The 17,100-nt window shown below is 44.9% G+C and overlaps 1 protein-coding gene across 2 annotated transcripts in view; it reads left to right on the top strand.

Annotated features, from left to right (window-relative positions):
* The window catches only part of LOC143330245 (transcription initiation factor TFIID subunit 4), an 88,415-nt gene that overhangs the window by 10,063 nt on the left and 61,252 nt on the right, over window positions 1-17,100 (top strand). The window contains exons 3-9 of one of the 2 annotated variants that reach the window (XM_076746681.1): window positions 4,159-4,305; window positions 6,040-6,192; window positions 6,836-6,958; window positions 7,516-7,605; window positions 8,665-8,874; window positions 13,824-13,899; window positions 15,009-15,123. In XM_076746681.1, coding sequence (XP_076602796.1) covers window positions 4,159-4,305; window positions 6,040-6,192; window positions 6,836-6,958; window positions 7,516-7,605; window positions 8,665-8,874; window positions 13,824-13,899; window positions 15,009-15,123 — 914 coding nt within the window. The remainder of the gene's footprint in view (window positions 1-4,158; window positions 4,306-6,039; window positions 6,193-6,835; window positions 6,959-7,515; window positions 7,606-8,664; window positions 8,875-13,823; window positions 13,900-15,008; window positions 15,124-17,100) is intronic. The other variant, XM_076746770.1, reaches the window with a different exon arrangement.

Raw genomic sequence — 17,100 nt, 5'->3', positions numbered from 1 at the left:
CTTTAATATTCTTATACACAAACCTGACTAATAACAGATGTTAGCATCCACCTTTCTGAATGTCTTAAAATATCAAGATAAAAATATCTTGTTTGTTTCCAAATCCATGCTGCAAATAGTCTTAATTCAGAGCGAACCTACAGTGTGTTCTGACCTCATTCCACACATTTGTAACCTACTTTGAATACATATCTCATGGTTTAGTATATTGCTCGAGCAGAATCAACACGAGCCATCTTGCTTATTCTGCACATGAATTAACAACGAAATGAAAAACACCTACCCAAAAATTATTTGAGGAACCTATTGACTGATTACTTTTGGTCCTCTATAGCTGGAGCAATGTGTTTAAAAGCTGCTGCAATTCCAAGACAGTTCAGTGTGGGCGTAAACCTGAAATTAAATCTGAATGTCGGCTCTGAACCTCCCAATTAATGTTTCATTTCAAATCCACTGTGCTCGAGTAAAACACCAGCCGTACGACACTAAAACAAATCTGTTAAAATACTTCCTACCAGCACTTAACTGCATGTGTAGACGAACATAACCAGTCTGATCTGATGTGTCCTGCATCATCTGTTTGTAGTGAGCGTCAGGGTTTATCTCTCTGTCATATGTATTAATGTACTGTTATGTGAGGTGTGCAACTGTTCTCCACCCAGTCTGATTAGTGATCGTACTGCAGTGTGTAGTGTTGAAACTGTTCATTTCCTGCAATCGACAGGCCCACTCTTACTATACTTCCCTTTGCTGTAACATCCAAGTCAGGTCTCTCATTAGGAGCCAGCATCAGGACCAGATACACAGGCATATTTCAAGGTGGCATTTTGTCTTTGTGGATGGTTTCCTGTGCTTGTTTTTTATTAGTTGCATTAGTCACACCAGTTTTTATGGTGTCTTCAGGTTTCATTAAAACAAATTTCAATTAGATAAGCTAATTTTCCACAGGAAATATATTTCACTGTAAATCCTTCTAAATGCTGAAGCCTTAAAGCTGAACTTGGTTAAGTTTGGTTAAACCACTCAGATAAGCTAGATTTTGAAAGTGTGCCACCAAATCCAGCCAAATGCCATGAATTTGTTGCTAAAGGCCCCAGGAGTCGGTGAATTCACATTCAATGTTGGTCTTATGTGACTTAAGAGAATATATATAAAATCATGCTGTTGTGCTCAACTATGCTTTGAAAAATGTCAGCTGAACGATATGCAAAAAAAAAAAAAGCAATTATTTGTACAGTTATTGCAATAACGATATGAGTCACACTTTTAATGACATTTTTACATTTATCTTCACTGGAAAACAGAAGTGATGATGTGATTTTTGTTGTGGTCTGTACCAAAACAAGAATGTTCCCTTCCATCTGGAGAATATGTTTTGTAGGCCGGGGCGTCTCTGTAGCATCACAGTGCTTCATTTATCGTGCCTCCACACCAACACACTCGACAGCCGAGGCGGGAGGACTTATGTTGTTGGGCTGTCCGTACGTACATTCCATTCTCATGGATGTAATATCTCTGGGACACCTGGAGGGAATTTCTTCAAATTTGGCACAAATATCCACTTAGAAGCTGGATGAACTGATTAGATTTTGGTGGTCAAAGGTCGCTGTGACCACACAAAACTCAATTTTGGCCACTGTGACGTCATCATGCTAGGCAAAAACACTTTTCTGGCCATTATTCAGCACCGTAGCTCAGGAACAGAAGGGGAGATTGTGACCATACTTCACATTTGGTCAGATGCTGAATCGGTGACACTAATCTTGGGTGTTCACCTTGAAACGTTGGTGATTGTGTAGATCTTCTGTACTGCCGGGGTGAAGATGTGTGTGATGCATCCACATTTTTTTATTTGTAGTTTATTTGCAGCAATCAGTCCTCTCTACTGCTGCAAAGAAGTCACCTGCACTCCTCTGTAAAAATAGTCCCTAAGTGAAGAGAGCCTGTATCAAAACATTGCAGCTCCTGCACTTTGGATATTGCACTTGGCCATATTGCAGTTATGATTAAATTTCGATTAATGGTTCAGCCCTATGTCTAATCCTCATCGCCTCCCAAATTCAACGATTCTACAATGATTGTACATTGTTTGTAGAGTAAGGTAGATGCTTTTTACAAAGTCTGCAAACAGCCTTAATTTGTTGGTACAACTACCATTTACAGTGTAGAGAAGTGCTTCCAGATTCTTCTCAGATGCTTCGGGGTCGTGGTTATCTTTGCTTGCTAGTGTCCTCCATTTCTGTTTATTAGCTTAGCTTACTGATAGGTTGAAGAAGCAAAGCACAAATGTTGCTGCAAATGTGAGGATGGTTTGTGCTGCAAATCAATGCACACCAGTTTCACGGACTGATGAGAGAGATATCTCTGAGCTGATTCCAGAGCTGCTGAAGGCCTATGAAGATTTAGAGGAGCGTGCGGCCAAACTCCAGTCCAGTGTGAACTACACTGAGGAAGCTGAACAAGAGCAGCAAGAGAAGTCAGGGCAGCAGGAACATGTGACTTTGATGATGCAGGCCATCAAGCTAGTTCCCTGCAACGCTGAAGATGAATGCACCAGCCAGAAAACCCAGACTGCACCTGCTGAAGAGGCGGAGAAGGTGAATCTCCAAATACAAAAGGTCTGCATGGAGCTGATGCAGCAGGCCCTGCCTCTGAAAACTGGTGGGAAGAAGACAAAAACAAAAAAGTGTCAGTGGTACAGAACTCACAGGGACCAAGAACAGCAAACTGACCAGCTCGATGAGATAGCAGAGAGACAGGCTTTGGACAGGAGCTGAAGGAACCAGGACAATCTGATTGAACAGCAGCTCAAAGAAAAACTCAGCGCTGAAGAGGCTCTCAGAGTGAAAAATCTGCTGAGAATGAAAGAGGAAGCTCAGGAGGAGATGGAAAAAGCACAGGCCTCCTATGTGGGTCAGCTGGAGCACCTGAAAAAGGTGAAAGATGAAGTCACAGCTGCCCAGAAGAAAGCAGATCCATCTGTAAGAGTGGCAGGACGAGAGGGCGCCTCGCCTGAAAACCATCAAAAGGCTCCAGCAGACACTGAAGGAGAAGCAGTAGGAGTGGTCTGAGAGGCTCAAGGATGGAGGATCTCCAGTGCAGAATGACGGAAATGTTGGAGAAAAGTCAAAGGAGAAGAAAGGCTGGATGGCCCGGCTCTTCATACGCTCTTTGGTGGAGAGGGATCTTGCCCAGCAGGACCTGATCAGCAGGATTGCCTGTCATGTAATTTGTGTTTTGGTTTATTTTTTGTTTGAGAATTTCAAAAGATCATGTTCCGTTTTTCATGTTAAGAATAGAAATACAAACTAGTCATTCCATGGAGAGAACATGTTTCAGGTGTCCCATCATGCAGGAAAGGTGTACTGATGTCTGTTTTTGTTGAAGTGTAAGACAAAATGTAATTCTTTAAACATTTCTGGGGTCATTTTTTTGTCAGTCCCATTTCTCCTGATGATTTCTACTATTTCCAATGTTGGGTAAATATTCAATATTTATTCAAATAAAACTGAGAGGAATTGTGATTGTGAGTTTTGAAAGGCTTTTTACTCATTTTTGTAAACACCACTGAGTTTAACTGATTGATTTCTGTATTTAAGGGTCACCTTTGTAATGCAAAATGGTATTGCAGAAAATCTCAGTAATACAGAGTCATCTAAAGTCGCAGTCATCTCCCACCATTAGCTTCTGTGTAGATAAATGTCACTGGTGTAGTTGCCTGTCATGAGACCTCAGCAGTGTGACACCGTGACCCTCTGCTACCTGATCAAACATGCTCCTCTCAGGTTCAGTCTTCAGCACTGCCAACGCGCTGCCACCTTTTTTCTTCTTTCCTGCTGTCATGACCTTTCCTTATCTGTCTGCAAGGCACGTGACTGCTCTTTTCCTCCTGTGTTGTTCTGCTGCTCTCGTGCTGTAAGTCTTTTCCCTGCCCTCCGTTCACTTCCTCTTCACCCTTTCTTTTCTACCTCTGCAGCTGACGTGGACTCACCTTTGCTGTTTTTCTTCCTTTGTATCTTCTGAGGTGCTTTGCATTCGTTTACCTCCCCTGGTTCCCCTTCCTCACCCACCTTCTCTGATATCTTTATGCTCTCTTGTTTCCCTGTTTGTCCTTTTCTTCTCTCTGCCTTTGTGTGTTGCTCTCTTTCTCTCCTGCAGTCTCCCGTGACCTCTCAGACCACCAGGCAGTGTTCTTTGACCCCAGCCAAGATGGTGCCGTCTGCCTCTCCCACTCCTTCCAGCCCTGCCCTCCAGACCTCCTCCTCTTCCTCTTCCTCCTCCTCCTCCTGTCCTGCACTGCGCCCAGTGAGCTAACCCTCCTTCCTCGCCTATGTTTCAGTCCTCTGCCTCATATTTTCTTCCTTTATCATCACTGAGCGATGCCAAGAAATAGTGCGGTGACTCAGTGGTAGTCTAGAGGTCACACGGTAGGTTGCCAACCAGGTGGGAGAATGTGGGAGGGCAGAAAATGAATGACATCTGTTTTCTACACCCTCGGTTTTGCTGTGTCAGCAGAGAAAAAGCATCCTTAACCATACTCACCTGAAGAACATACCATACATTTGAGATGATTCCAAAATGATGGAAGCTCAGAGAGATGTTACTTTTCAGCTAACATGCACACATGTTCGTGATTGCAATCTTTTACTACATTACAGTCATGACAGTGGTTTCCGTTCTGCAGAATTTCTAAGTGCACGTGAATGTGATGCAGCTCAGTGCCGTCTTGGAATGTCACATTTTACCCCGAGCACACGAGAACGCAATCATAATTTGTTATTGTTGAGCTTTTTAATTATCCTGAGCATTTGCACCGTTGCTGTGGGATGTCATCATTTGATTGTTAAAGATACAGCAATGAAATCAAGTAACTGGCTGCAAAATGTATCTACAGAAAGCCTTTCTTTTCAAACATAATCTTGCAAGCAAGTTGTTTGCAGTGAAAAATGGGAATAATAACTGATTTCCACCAACTGAAACAAGTATAGCTGCCGGGTGTTGCTGCCCTGGCTACTCATCATAGCATCCTGCGCAGTACATTCGCGCTGCTGAAGATAATATTTTAAGTTAACCTCTCCTGCTTCGATGGATCTGAGGCTCGTGAGGCTCTGATCAGACCCAGTGTTTCCTGTCCAAATATTGTGTATTCACGTTATATTTAGATCCAGTTGAGATGTTGTGCAGATTTTAATTTCTCTGCTCATATTGTATTCGTGGAGATGCTGTGACTTTTGTGAAACAGAAACCGTGGTATACTGTACACCAGTGTTCAGAGTGCAGGGTCACTGTGGCTGTTTGGGACCTTCTCTGGGCTTCAGACTCGACCTTTTCTCTGTGGTTCAGGAGATATCTTGCTATATACGTACTAACTACGAAGCCCTTCGGTGCAGTTAGAAACTCATTTTGGCTCGTGCTACGCTGCGTGACCTCATCACGTATGTAGACGTACTGTACATGTGGCCTTGCCCCCATCCATATGTGGCTTGAATGATCAGACCCTAATGTGTCCTCTATGCATTTTGGGTGCATTCACACCTGTATTTAGAACTGTCCACTTATGATTGCATCACAGAAGATATATTTTATTGCAAAGTGTGAACAGGCCCTGAGAGATTTCAAAGAGGTGATGAGGGCTTTAGAGTGAGAGACTGCTGACGGCACCTCATCTGTTAAGCAAAATTTGTGTTTTGGATGTGAGATGTTTTCTGGTCATTCACCCCCTCACATATTGTTATGATGAAGTAAACAATAGGTGGCTAATTATTGGCATGGCCAGGAACAGATCCTGATAGGTGGTTTTCCCTTGTCGGGCAGGTGACTGTTGAGAAAAGCTTCGATGGCCTCTCGTCTTTCCCAGCCTCTAGCTTGTCACCACCTCCCCTTCCTCCTCTCCTCCTTGTCTGTTAAGCGATGTCCACTGAAGTCAGGACACAAGATGTGACAGGAGCGCTGTGGCGCCTGCCTCCTGTTCTCTGTGGCCTTGCTGCGAGCGAGGCGTCACGTCCTGTTTATCTCTCTGTCTCTTCCTTGCTCTTCCAGAAGGGCCCCGTGGCACCGGCCGTGGCTGTGACAGCTCCACAGCCGACCCCCGTGGTTATGGCCCCCCAGGCCCCGGCCCAGGCTGCCTCCCAGCCAGTGCAGCCTCCGCAGACGGGCATCGCTGCGGCCCCCGGAGCACCTGTCGTGTCCCAGGTCTGTTCTCTCTGCCGCCCTTCCCCCCCTTCTGCCCCCTACACCGCCCACACTCCACCCTCAAGGGCGCAGGCACTGTCACAGCTGCCAGCAGGCTGGCTGTGTCACAAGCTCAGCCCCGAACCCACAGCCTCACACAGCTGGCCATGCACCGAGAGTCTCACACATGCCCACTCCCGTTCGCACTCGTACATTCACACAAACGCATACCAACCCAAGGACATGCAGACGTAGACATAAAGGCACAGACCCGCCATCAATACAGGGTCACACGGAGTCATAGATGCAGGCTCACACACATAATTCACACAGAGCTACAGGATCACATACTCTCACATTTCCCACATCTCCATGTATTCAATCAGAGGGCCCTCAGAGGTGCTACAGTTTGTTGCCACATTCTTTCAAGTCTTTGTTAAGTATCAGTAAAAGAAGTGCAGCACAGATACAAGGCCCCCCTACATTGGCACTCGTGCTAAACTAATAGCGATGTAAATAATTTCTTTCTATGTTGATTTGCACATTAGAAATAAGCTCTTTGATCCTGAAGCCTCTGAGAAAGTAAACAGTTTATAGCTTGAGCTGCCAGTTCGTTTGCTTGTTTTTTTCACTTCACTGAAGGCAATTGTCTTATCGTCTACAGGAAATGCAGGAGAATGTCAAGAAGTGTAAGAATTTCCTGGCCACACTAATCAAGCTGGCGTCTCACAATTCTCCGTCCCCTGAGACTTCCAAGAACGTCAAGGCTCTGGTTCAGGACCTGCTGGTGAGCTTCAGAAGCCTACAGACAAACTCTGTTTATATGGATATCATGGAAATACTCTGCTTGTATAGTTAAGAAAGTTTTTGTCAGTTACCTTTGTGAAAGTCTTGACAAACTTTTTCCTACTAAATTTGATACTAACAGAAGTACCAGTTTTCTGACAGCTGCTTTTTTTTAAATCTTCTTCACATCTTATTGACTTCAGTATTTCTTCACTCTGTCTGTTTAAAGTTTTTTTTTGCAGTTTAAAATCTAAGCAGTCAGTCAAAGTTGACACTTTAATGTGTTGTATTGAATATTGCTAACCTGTAGATGGCAGCATGAAGCTCTTAACAAAACTCTACTTTCTGTGTCATGAATTTTCGTCTTATACACAGTTACACATTAATGAGCTGCAGCCTGAGGTGTCAGGATGAGAGCTGAGCGGTTGATCATCAGCTCATCATCATCATCATCATCAACATTTCATCTTGTTGTGTTCAAGTCACCACGGTTTACTGAAACATACTGCCCGGCCTCTCTCATAAAGTGGTGTTTGTACTTCACCTTTCACCCAACAGGATGCAAAGATTGAGCCGGAGGAGTTCACCAGCCGGCTGCAGACTGAGCTCAAGTCTTCTCCGCAGCCTTACCTGGTGCCCTTCCTCAAGGTATGGTACTTGTTTGTTAACTTTCTGTCTGAACTTACTCCATCAACTTTAAAACGATTTCCCACTCTGAGGTTATTGTTCCCTGAACTGGATCCCTTATTCTGACCCCTGAATTTCTCCTGAAGCCAGTTCTCTAAACTGGTGCCTCTAAACGGTCTTTTTTCCTCACTTCTCCAAACCTGATTTCTAACTGGTCTTCTAAAAATTCACCAGAAGTGTGCCGTCTACACGTGTCTCAAAAGCTAGTGTTCCTTATTGGGGCTCTTCATTGACAGTTAACTGGGTCCCATTAGCTACTTTCTGAATTGACCCCTAACATAAAATTGTTTCCTGAGCTGCTCCTTAGCCTGCCCCTTAAATCATCCCCTAACTGGCTCCTTAAGCGGGCCCTCTCGTGTATTTTCCTAAACTGCCCCCCTAAAGTAGTCCTTTCTCTGGCACCAGGGCCTGTGATGGCTAGGCCTGACAGTAGAATGATACACACACACACACACACACACACACACACACACACACACACACACATCCCTCTGGCCTGACTTCTGACTGTGTGTGACAGTGGCCCCCGCAGTCATCCCTGCCAGTAGCCAGCAGGTTTCTCCAGCCATCCGTGATGAGCGTCACATCAAGGCGCCCAACCACCCAACCCGGCCACAAACACATGTTGTCATGCAATGTTAGGTCGCTTACGTCAAAAATCTGCCTGAAATAGTCTGTACAGAGCAACATCAGCTCCTCAAGTCGGCTGTGACAGTGGGTTATCAGAAATGGCTGAAATGTTTCATGTGTGACATATAAAATAAACATATTCTCCTGAAATCGAAATGTTTTTATTTCAATGTATAAAACCACATGAATCATTGTGTGAGAAATACAGGTATTGGCCCGTCTCAGCAGGTGTATTCTTTAGCTTCCTGTAACCATGTTTTTATGATAACATTATGCTAAATGAGCCATGACCCAGCAGTATTTGCTCTTGCAGCTGTGTATGGTATTTTCTCACGCATGTCTGTTTTGCTGCCTGACTACAAACTCTGGCCTCTCTCTGCCCGTCCACAGAAGAGCCTCCCGGCCCTGAGGCTGTCTTTGCTGAATAGTCAGCAGTCCCTGACCCAGCCCCCGCAGCAGGGAGTCAAACCAGCACCCGGCGGCACCCCCCCTGCCATCGTGGCTGGGCCAGCTGTCCGCATACGCCACCCTAACAGCGTCAGCACCACTGCGGGTGCCAGCGTGCTGCCCGCTGGGACGCACGGACATGCAGCTGCAATGGTATGTATGGAGTGGACCATCTGGAACAGACCCCAGTGCAGACGCAGTTATCACGTTGCTTACACTCATGGTTTGTACGTCAATTGAGGACACTACCATGACAGTTTTATTAAATCGACCTGTGTGTCTGGAAACTGGATCATTGCGGCACAATGTAGACAATTAAATTGCACAAGAGCAGTTATTAGATGCGTGTAACTGTGCACAGAAGTGTGTGTGAGGATGGAGAGCTGAAGAACTATAGTGGTCAGGTAATAGATGTGACAAATATTTACCCACAATATTCCCACACTCAATAGAGAAGTGCTAGAATGTGATGGATGCAGACCTGCGGGGGTGGTGGTGGTGGTGTTTGTGTGTGTCTTGATAGGTCTTATACAAGGCTGAATTATCAGGCTGAAGAGTGTCACAGTGCCATGGCTGGGAGTCACACAGTCAGAAGTGAGTTAGAGTCACACCCAACTCACAGACTCACTGAGGTCTCACTCAGTTTACCGGAAAAAGGGGAGGTCTTAGGAGAGTAGGAGGTGGGCCTCAAGATACATGCATTTATCTAAACAAGATCATTAAGAGTCCAACGTATTTTTATCCAGTGTATTTTTCAAGGACTTTAATGAGAGCACACTCACATATTGTAAACCTACATTTTCACACCCCGGAGATCCGCAGCATGACCAACTGTGCTACTGGTAAGTGATCAGAGCAGATGGTGGTCGAGCACTCGGCTCAAGGGCGCTCTGTTGAAAGTTGTTTACTCCTGCCCAGACTTTGACAGCTGAGTGGAAGTGTCCGACACAGGAACTCAACCAAGTCAAACCACAATCCTTTTCCGTTCCTTTTAAATACAGCATTTCATGTCTGCAATGTGACATATAGATAAGATGTATTTATTTGTTTTAGGTCAACAAACTGTCTGACTTCCTATTAATTCAACTTAATTTTATTTCTAAAGTGCCAAATCACACCAAAAGGTGTCATGTACAATTCCACAAATTCAAAAAGGAAACATTTCAAAAGATTCACTTTACATTATAAGTCATTATTATTATGAGGAGTTCAATGCTCTTAACCTCATTAGCCATGCATTGCAAGCGTCACCTAAATGAAAATCTCCCCATTAAAGCGCCAACTCAACATAAACCTTCAGACAACCAAAACAATTCAGGATTTTTAAACTTTTTTTTTTCAAACAGATGATTCCTCAAGTCAAGTGGACACAAAGTAAAATATGGTTTATATTTTCAAAGTAGCCACTGTTTCCTTTGGTGACAGCTTTGCATACTATTGGCGTTATCTTTCTAAGGTAGTCAGGTGGTTTTCCAGCAGGCTTTAAAAGAGTCACCATGTATGCTGAGCACTTGCTGGCTGCTTGTCCTTCACTCTGCAGCCCAACTCATCTCCAGCCATCTCTACTGAGTTTAGGTCAGGTGACTGTGGAGACCAGGCCATCTGATGCAGCCCTCCATCAGTCCCCTTCCTGGTCAAATAGCCCTTACATAGCCTGGAGGTGTGTTTTAGGTCACTGAAAGACAAATGATGGTCCCACAAAGCACAAACCAGATGGGATGGCATGTCGCTGCAGAGTGCTGTGGTAGCCATGCTGGTTAAGTGTGCCTTGAATTTTGAATAGATCGCCAACAGTGTCACCAGCAAAGCATCCCTACACGGTCACACCTCCTCCTCCATGCTTCACAGTAGGAGCAACACATGCAGATACCATCCGTTCACCTTCTGTGCGTCTCACAAAGACACGGCGCGGTTGGAACCAAAAATCATCAGACTAAAGTACAGTTTTCCACTGGTTGAATGGGCATTTCTTGTGTTTCTTGGCCCAAGCAATCCTCTTCTTCTTCTTGTTCCTCCTCAGAAGTGGTTTCTTTGCAGTAATTTGACCATGAAGGTCTGATTCACACAGTCTCCTCTGAACACTTGATGTTCAGATGTGTCTGCTGCTTGAACTCTGTGAAGCGTTTATTTGGGCTCTAATCTGAGGTGCCGTTAATTGGTGATTTCTGAGGCTGGTAACTGTAATGAACTTCTGCTCTGCAGCAGAGGGAACTTGTGGTCTTCCTTTCCCGGGGCAGTCCTCATGAAAGCCAGTTTCATATCTGGCGTCTGATGGGTTTTGTCACTGTGCTTGAAGTTACATTCAAAGTTCTTGAACTTTTCTGGATTTACTGACCTTTACGGCTATAAGTGATGATAGACTGTTATTTCTCTTGACTCAGCTGAGCTCTTCTTTCCGTAATGTGGAGGTCTACAGAAGTTGTATCGGGCTATTTATGATAATACCACTGCACAACACAATTGATGGTCTCAAATGCATGAAGAAGGAAAGAAATGTTTAACTTTTGACATGGCTCAGCTATAGACTGAAAAACTTTCCAGGTGATTACCTCTAGCCCAATAGTGAGCAAAGCTGTCATCAAGAATCTAAAATATGAATTTGTTGTATACTGCATAATTCATGGATGTGATTTCTTCATTGTTAATCTACAGTGTAGAATATAATAAAAAATACATTGAATTAGAGGGTGTGTCTTAACTTTTGACTGCAAGTCAGAAAGAGAAAATACTGTGGTGACATCTCCGGACCGAAGGTAATTGTGTGCTCTATTCCAGTCAAAGGTCTCTGGTCTGCCTTTCCCCTGGCAACTGGACAAACAGCAGCCAAGGTTGTGAGCAGTACATGCAGTGATAGTGTGGGGTTACAGCTGAAGTAAGGCCAGGTAACCTGCAGGGTCCAGCACTGGACAGATTCACTCGACCCACAGCAGTATTGCATTACCATGTGGGTGTGTGGCTCGTACTGCATGTGTGTTTGTGCACATGCACGTTGAAAACCATGTGTCTGAACAGGCGTCTATGGATGGGTCAAGTGAGGTCAGACTCAGATTGGTCTAGGCAGAGGGGTGGGCGAGCTAGAGGGTTCTCTCTCTCTCTGTCTCTCTCTCTCTCTCTCTCTCTCTCTTTCTCTCACTTTCCCTCCTCTTTCCTTCCCTCCCTCTCTTCTTTCTCTCACCATTTTCCTCACTGTTTTTTTCTCTCACTTGCCTTCCTCTTTTCCCCCCTCTCTGCTCTCTTTCGAACAGTTTCTCACTGTATCTACCCCCGCATCGCTCATGTCCCTCCCTCCCTCCCTCCCTATACCCGTTAACCGTTGAAGGGTGAAGCGAGGTAACTAGGTCAGCCCCGGGTCAATTTTAAAGCAATGTGGCGGCCGCAGTCTATGTCCAGAACATGCCTCTGGTCTCTCTCACTCTCTCTCCATCTCTCTCACTGTCTCTCTCACGCACGCACACACACATGCATAAAACACCAACATAAGCTATCACACAAAACAAGATAAAGTAGTAAATGATGGCCCCTGGCACATAAACAGTCTGAAACCAGACAGCTAGTTGAATTAGGCTAAAACGATCTGCTCTCACAGTAGTATGGATAACATTTCTTACAGTGGTATGGAACATTTTGAAATGTACAGTAACAGATTGTACAGATTATAACTTGAAGTCTCTCGATGTTCTCGAAGAGTTTGGTATCAGACGTGTTCTGCTTTCAAAATGTTTTGTTTTAAAAGGTAAATAGTGGAACTGGACACGTTAGGCCAGACAGTCTTATACAATTATCAATTTAAAGTCTAATTTTTTGGGGGGGATTTTTTTTTAATGACACCAACATTGATAATTAGCCATAGTTAAGCGGCAGTGTGCCCACTGTATGTGCTAACGTGTTTGGCTGTGTTACCAGTCGCATAAGTCAAATGTGTGTTGTCTTGACACACTCACAACATTTTAGATATATTGCTATGATTACTTCAAACACACACTGCTGGTGAATGATCACAATCAATCAAGCAGTGATATTTTTAAAGAATACTTGCGCTAACGATACCTCTAGTTTGTAATATATGTTAGCAATCATTCAAAATATCCTGAATATCATCTGCTTACAGTAATTATAATAACACCTATCTTTTAATACCACTTTGATTGTTAATGTTTAAAAGCGGGCAAAAGATTTTTGAAATGAAAGCCAACCTGTGTGTTCAGTTCCAGTGTTTTCCCTTCCGCCGTCTGATTCCCGAACTTTCTACCTGACTTTTCTCCCTCTTAACTGTGTCGCCGGCTGGCCAGAGGTGCTAGCTATCTCTGCCTGCTCTGAATGCATTTTTTTTTTTCCCTTTCCCTCCCACTCTCGCAGGCCCCTGCAGTGGATCTCTGGGAAAAATGGCCTCTGTCTTTTTTCAGTAGCTTGAACAGTAATATAGCATGTGTCAGGGAATGGAAAACAAGGCGAAAAAATATGCAGCAAGAAGCAAACTGGTAGGAATGGATGGCTGAGCCCGAGGCTGGGCCCGTGGCTGCTACCACGGAAGGAAGTGACTCTAATAGCCCAGCACAGCCCCCCACCCTCATGCTCCTTCTTCTACCACCACTACTACTCCTTCTTCTAAACTACTTTTTCACTGCGGTCCTGACTTCTTATTGCCTTTGTCTGATCTGAAAATGCAAGCAAATTTAGGTCACGTACTGTGACAGAACTCCATCCTCATTGTGCATTTTAATTGATCCTGTCATTCTCAGTACAGTGTGTGGGGATAGCCGCTGTAAAATTCATCACCCTCGTATCTCTTCTGCATCTATCCCACATTACCACCGCAGATATTTTGAATGTGTTACACTAAGATGGAAATCAGCACAAAAAAACTCATGTGGCTCTCGGCCACCTTGTCTCCGGATCATTTCTGGCAACTAAGTCTGAAAGGCGAGCGAAAGTTGATTTCTCCCCGAACAGTTCCTCTTGGGGATGGTGTAAAAGTGGAGAAGTGGTTCAGCAGTCATACTTTTTTAGTCTCCCCTCTCACTTACAAATAGTTTCATTCTTGTAATACTACAGTATAGTACATAATCTGTACGCTTTATTTTTTATTTATTTTGCTTCCTCAGGGTATGAAGACGGCAGGTGCTGTCAGTGGCCAGGTCCGGATGCCCGTGGTGATCACGCAGTCCTTCAGAGCGCAGGGTAAGACCGTTCTCCAGCCACTTTTGATTGAATCTCCTCAGTTCACATCACGTGTGCATTATCTGTCATTTTTATTCCAGGCATTCTTTTGTTTGTGCGTCTCTCAGAAAAAGCTAGTTAAAAATTGTGCACAGCTGAAGTCTTTGATGAAGTCCTCCGATACACACTTTTCTCCTGTCTCTGGCCTCCAATTCTTACTTCTCCCAGTAAGGCTGCATGCTCCGCCAGATATTGCAAGAGTTTCAAACTCCTGCCTGACCTCCTGGTTAAATAAAGAGCCGGCGAAATCGGTTAAACAAAGATAGCCATTAGTGAAACTCTAAATGTTCTCTCAGTAGGCTGTAAGATGTGTAAACAGGCAGGAGCCACAGAGAGAACAGGTGTTTTTTCCTGTCTGGTTATAAAGCCTTCTCAAACATTTGCGCTGCTGCTTACTCACACTGATTCACAAACACTCTTCCCACAGAAGCCCACAAATATCGCCCCAACACCAACCGGGCGTAACGCTCCCCTAAGAGAGCTGTGTGCTCTCAGGTGGTGTGTGTAATGTGTGTACGTGTTTGTACCTCTTTTTGCTTGTGCGTGTGTGTGTGTGTGTGTGTGTGTGTGTGTGTGTGTGTGTGTATGATCGGAGGTGCATACAAATTTGATCTGCCCCCTTCCCCAAGATTGCCTGCAGTGAAAGATCTGTAGGTTGTTTTATGCCCTTAAATTGGAATGCGGGGATAGTTCTAAAAATACTTTTCTGTGCCTCTTGGCGAGGAACATGCCTGTTAAAATCAAGTTTAAATTCACTCTGGCAGTCCTTGTGCCTCTCTGGAAAACGTGTCTCGGAGCAGGATGCGATTTAGGAGTGTAAGGAGAGCCGGTGAAGCGCAGTGATATTGACAGAGCGTCGCTTTCCGCACCAACCTGGGGAGAGCGACAGTGCCGCTCCCGCCCCCACCCCCCCCATCTACCCCTGAGAGAATGACAGGCACAGTTGAAGGTAGTTGTTAGATAGGAGGATATTTGATGCAGATAGAAAGGGACACTTCAATGATAACATTACTCCTTTCCTGTTTTGTTTTTTAGTATTTTCTTCTTTTTTTTTCTCCTTTGCTCAACAGGCACAATGGGCAAGGGAACCATCGTCCAGGCAGGGAAAAGTCCCATGGGCTTGGCTGTGCAGATCTCCGGGAATCAGAAAAACAAGCTCAATGACCCTGGAGGAGGCTCTTTCAGGTACATCTCGCCCGGAGAGCGACTGTAGAATGCCTGTTGTTCCTGAAAGCCGTCACATGGGGGCAGCATTTCACTAAGATGCCTCTGCATGACTACAGGCTACACTCTCAGCTAAGGCTATGAGTGTTTATCCCAGTTGCCTGCCTGACCACCTGGCTGCCTGCCTGCCCGGCTGCCAGGCCGGTTGATCGGTGGTCCTCTCCCTCTCTGCGCCCACCACATAGCAACACACTGCCAGCCAATAGATCACCCTCACGATCGCCCTCCTTGTGTCAGTGTCACAACTCATCGAAAGGATTACAAATGAGCTAAATCTTAATTTAGAAATAAGGTAATTGTGTCCAGATGGTTGGAATTTCTGGATGCGGTTCTGAAAATACCTTTCGGTTAAGTCAAACATACGGTATTTCGCCCGCAGCTTTGCTCTCTCTCCCTCTCTCTTGCTGGTCTTGTCTCTGCTTCAGCTACGCTTTTGTCTCAAAACATAAAAGGTTCATCGCCCACATGCTGGCCTTTGTGGTCCATGTTTTGTGTGAGTCTTTGTGTATTTGTGTTTGTCAGTGTGTGTGTTCAGCGTATACGTGCTAGTGTGCACGAACGTGTTTGCATATATGCGTCTATTTGTCTATGTTTGTTTGCATCCTTGCTTGGGTGCACATGAGCATATGTGTATATCCTAAAAATCGGAGAAAATTGTTTATGTGTGTGTATCGAATTGTGTGCATGCGTGTATTGACAGGAGCAGGGGTTTAGGAGTGCCCTGGTGTGACCGGGCTGGGCCAAGAAGAGTGTCTGGGTCACATGGGCCAACGGGTTCATGGTAATGGCTCTCGTCCCCCGAGGGGAAAGTCAGCGCCCAAGGCTCTGATTGATAAACCAATAAATCTTTAGCTGCGTTGGTAATTAAGCTGTCAGGCTCGCTTGTTACTGACGACCTTTTTCTCCCTGCGGTGATCACAGTGGCCCTCAACACACAAACACACTGGTTTCAACATAAGCCCAATAATGCACAGCACCACTGTCACGGAAGAAGCATGTCACTGACATTTTGTACCATTATTTCCTTTTATCCAGGTCAGGTGATATCTGCCTCCACAGCAGTTATGTGTTAAACGAGCTTCACAATGCGTGATCCCTCAGCGCCGTTCTTGTTCCGTCCGTGTGTTTCTTTCTTCATGCAGGGTGTTTGTTTCCTCCCGACAACACACTCCTTAAGTCAGATGTGAGATTGCTAATTTAATGTTTAATGAGTGATGACCTCTGTTGACTTTATCTCTCATTTGTCTTCTTCAGTCAGTGTTTTCAGTGATTTCTGAGTGTCTTGGAAACTGTCATATACACACATTTCTGCTGGAATCTTTATTCTTAGCATACACCGCAAACAGTAAACTCTTTACTCAATAAGTTTCCAGCTGAATCTTAGTTGGTTACTGGTGTCTGAAACCCATCAGTCTCCTTCACTGTTTATTGTATGTTGTCGTTTTTCTCACCTGAGGATATAAACAGAGATGTTGGAACAGAGATCAGTGTTGTAAGGCGGTCTGTGGGACGCCATTGTGTCTTCACACCACGTCCAGAAACCTGCAACATGAACATGATGACTTGACCTGTGAGCAGAGGTGGCGGCTGTGTTTCCTGTAAATCGCATTGGTGGAAAACAGAAGTCACATTCGTGTTACAAGTTGTTCAGAGTTCCCCGCGTGTTTCTTATCAGTTTGCTCTTCAACACTCCGTCAGACTTGTTCATTAGAGGTAAGAGTGGCGTGAACATCCTCCTAGAAAACAAGAGAATATCCACTGAGTGTGGCTGGCCTGGTCAGTCAGCATCCAGCAGCCTCTCACCCACCCAGCCTGCACCGTGTTCAGCTGTAGTCAGGGGACTGATGTGTGCATGGCTGTCACTCTGAGCCACTGGTCCCAGCGGGCCAGCTGTAGCACAAGCACACACATACACACTGCAGGGCTTGTGGGGTTTCC

This window comes from Chaetodon auriga, chromosome 1 (assembly GCF_051107435.1).
Source record: "Chaetodon auriga isolate fChaAug3 chromosome 1, fChaAug3.hap1, whole genome shotgun sequence".
Taxonomy (NCBI): Eukaryota; Metazoa; Chordata; class Actinopteri; order Chaetodontiformes; family Chaetodontidae; genus Chaetodon; species Chaetodon auriga.
The sequence above is the reverse complement of the archived record's forward strand: the minus strand, read 5'-3'. Positions and strand labels throughout refer to the sequence as shown.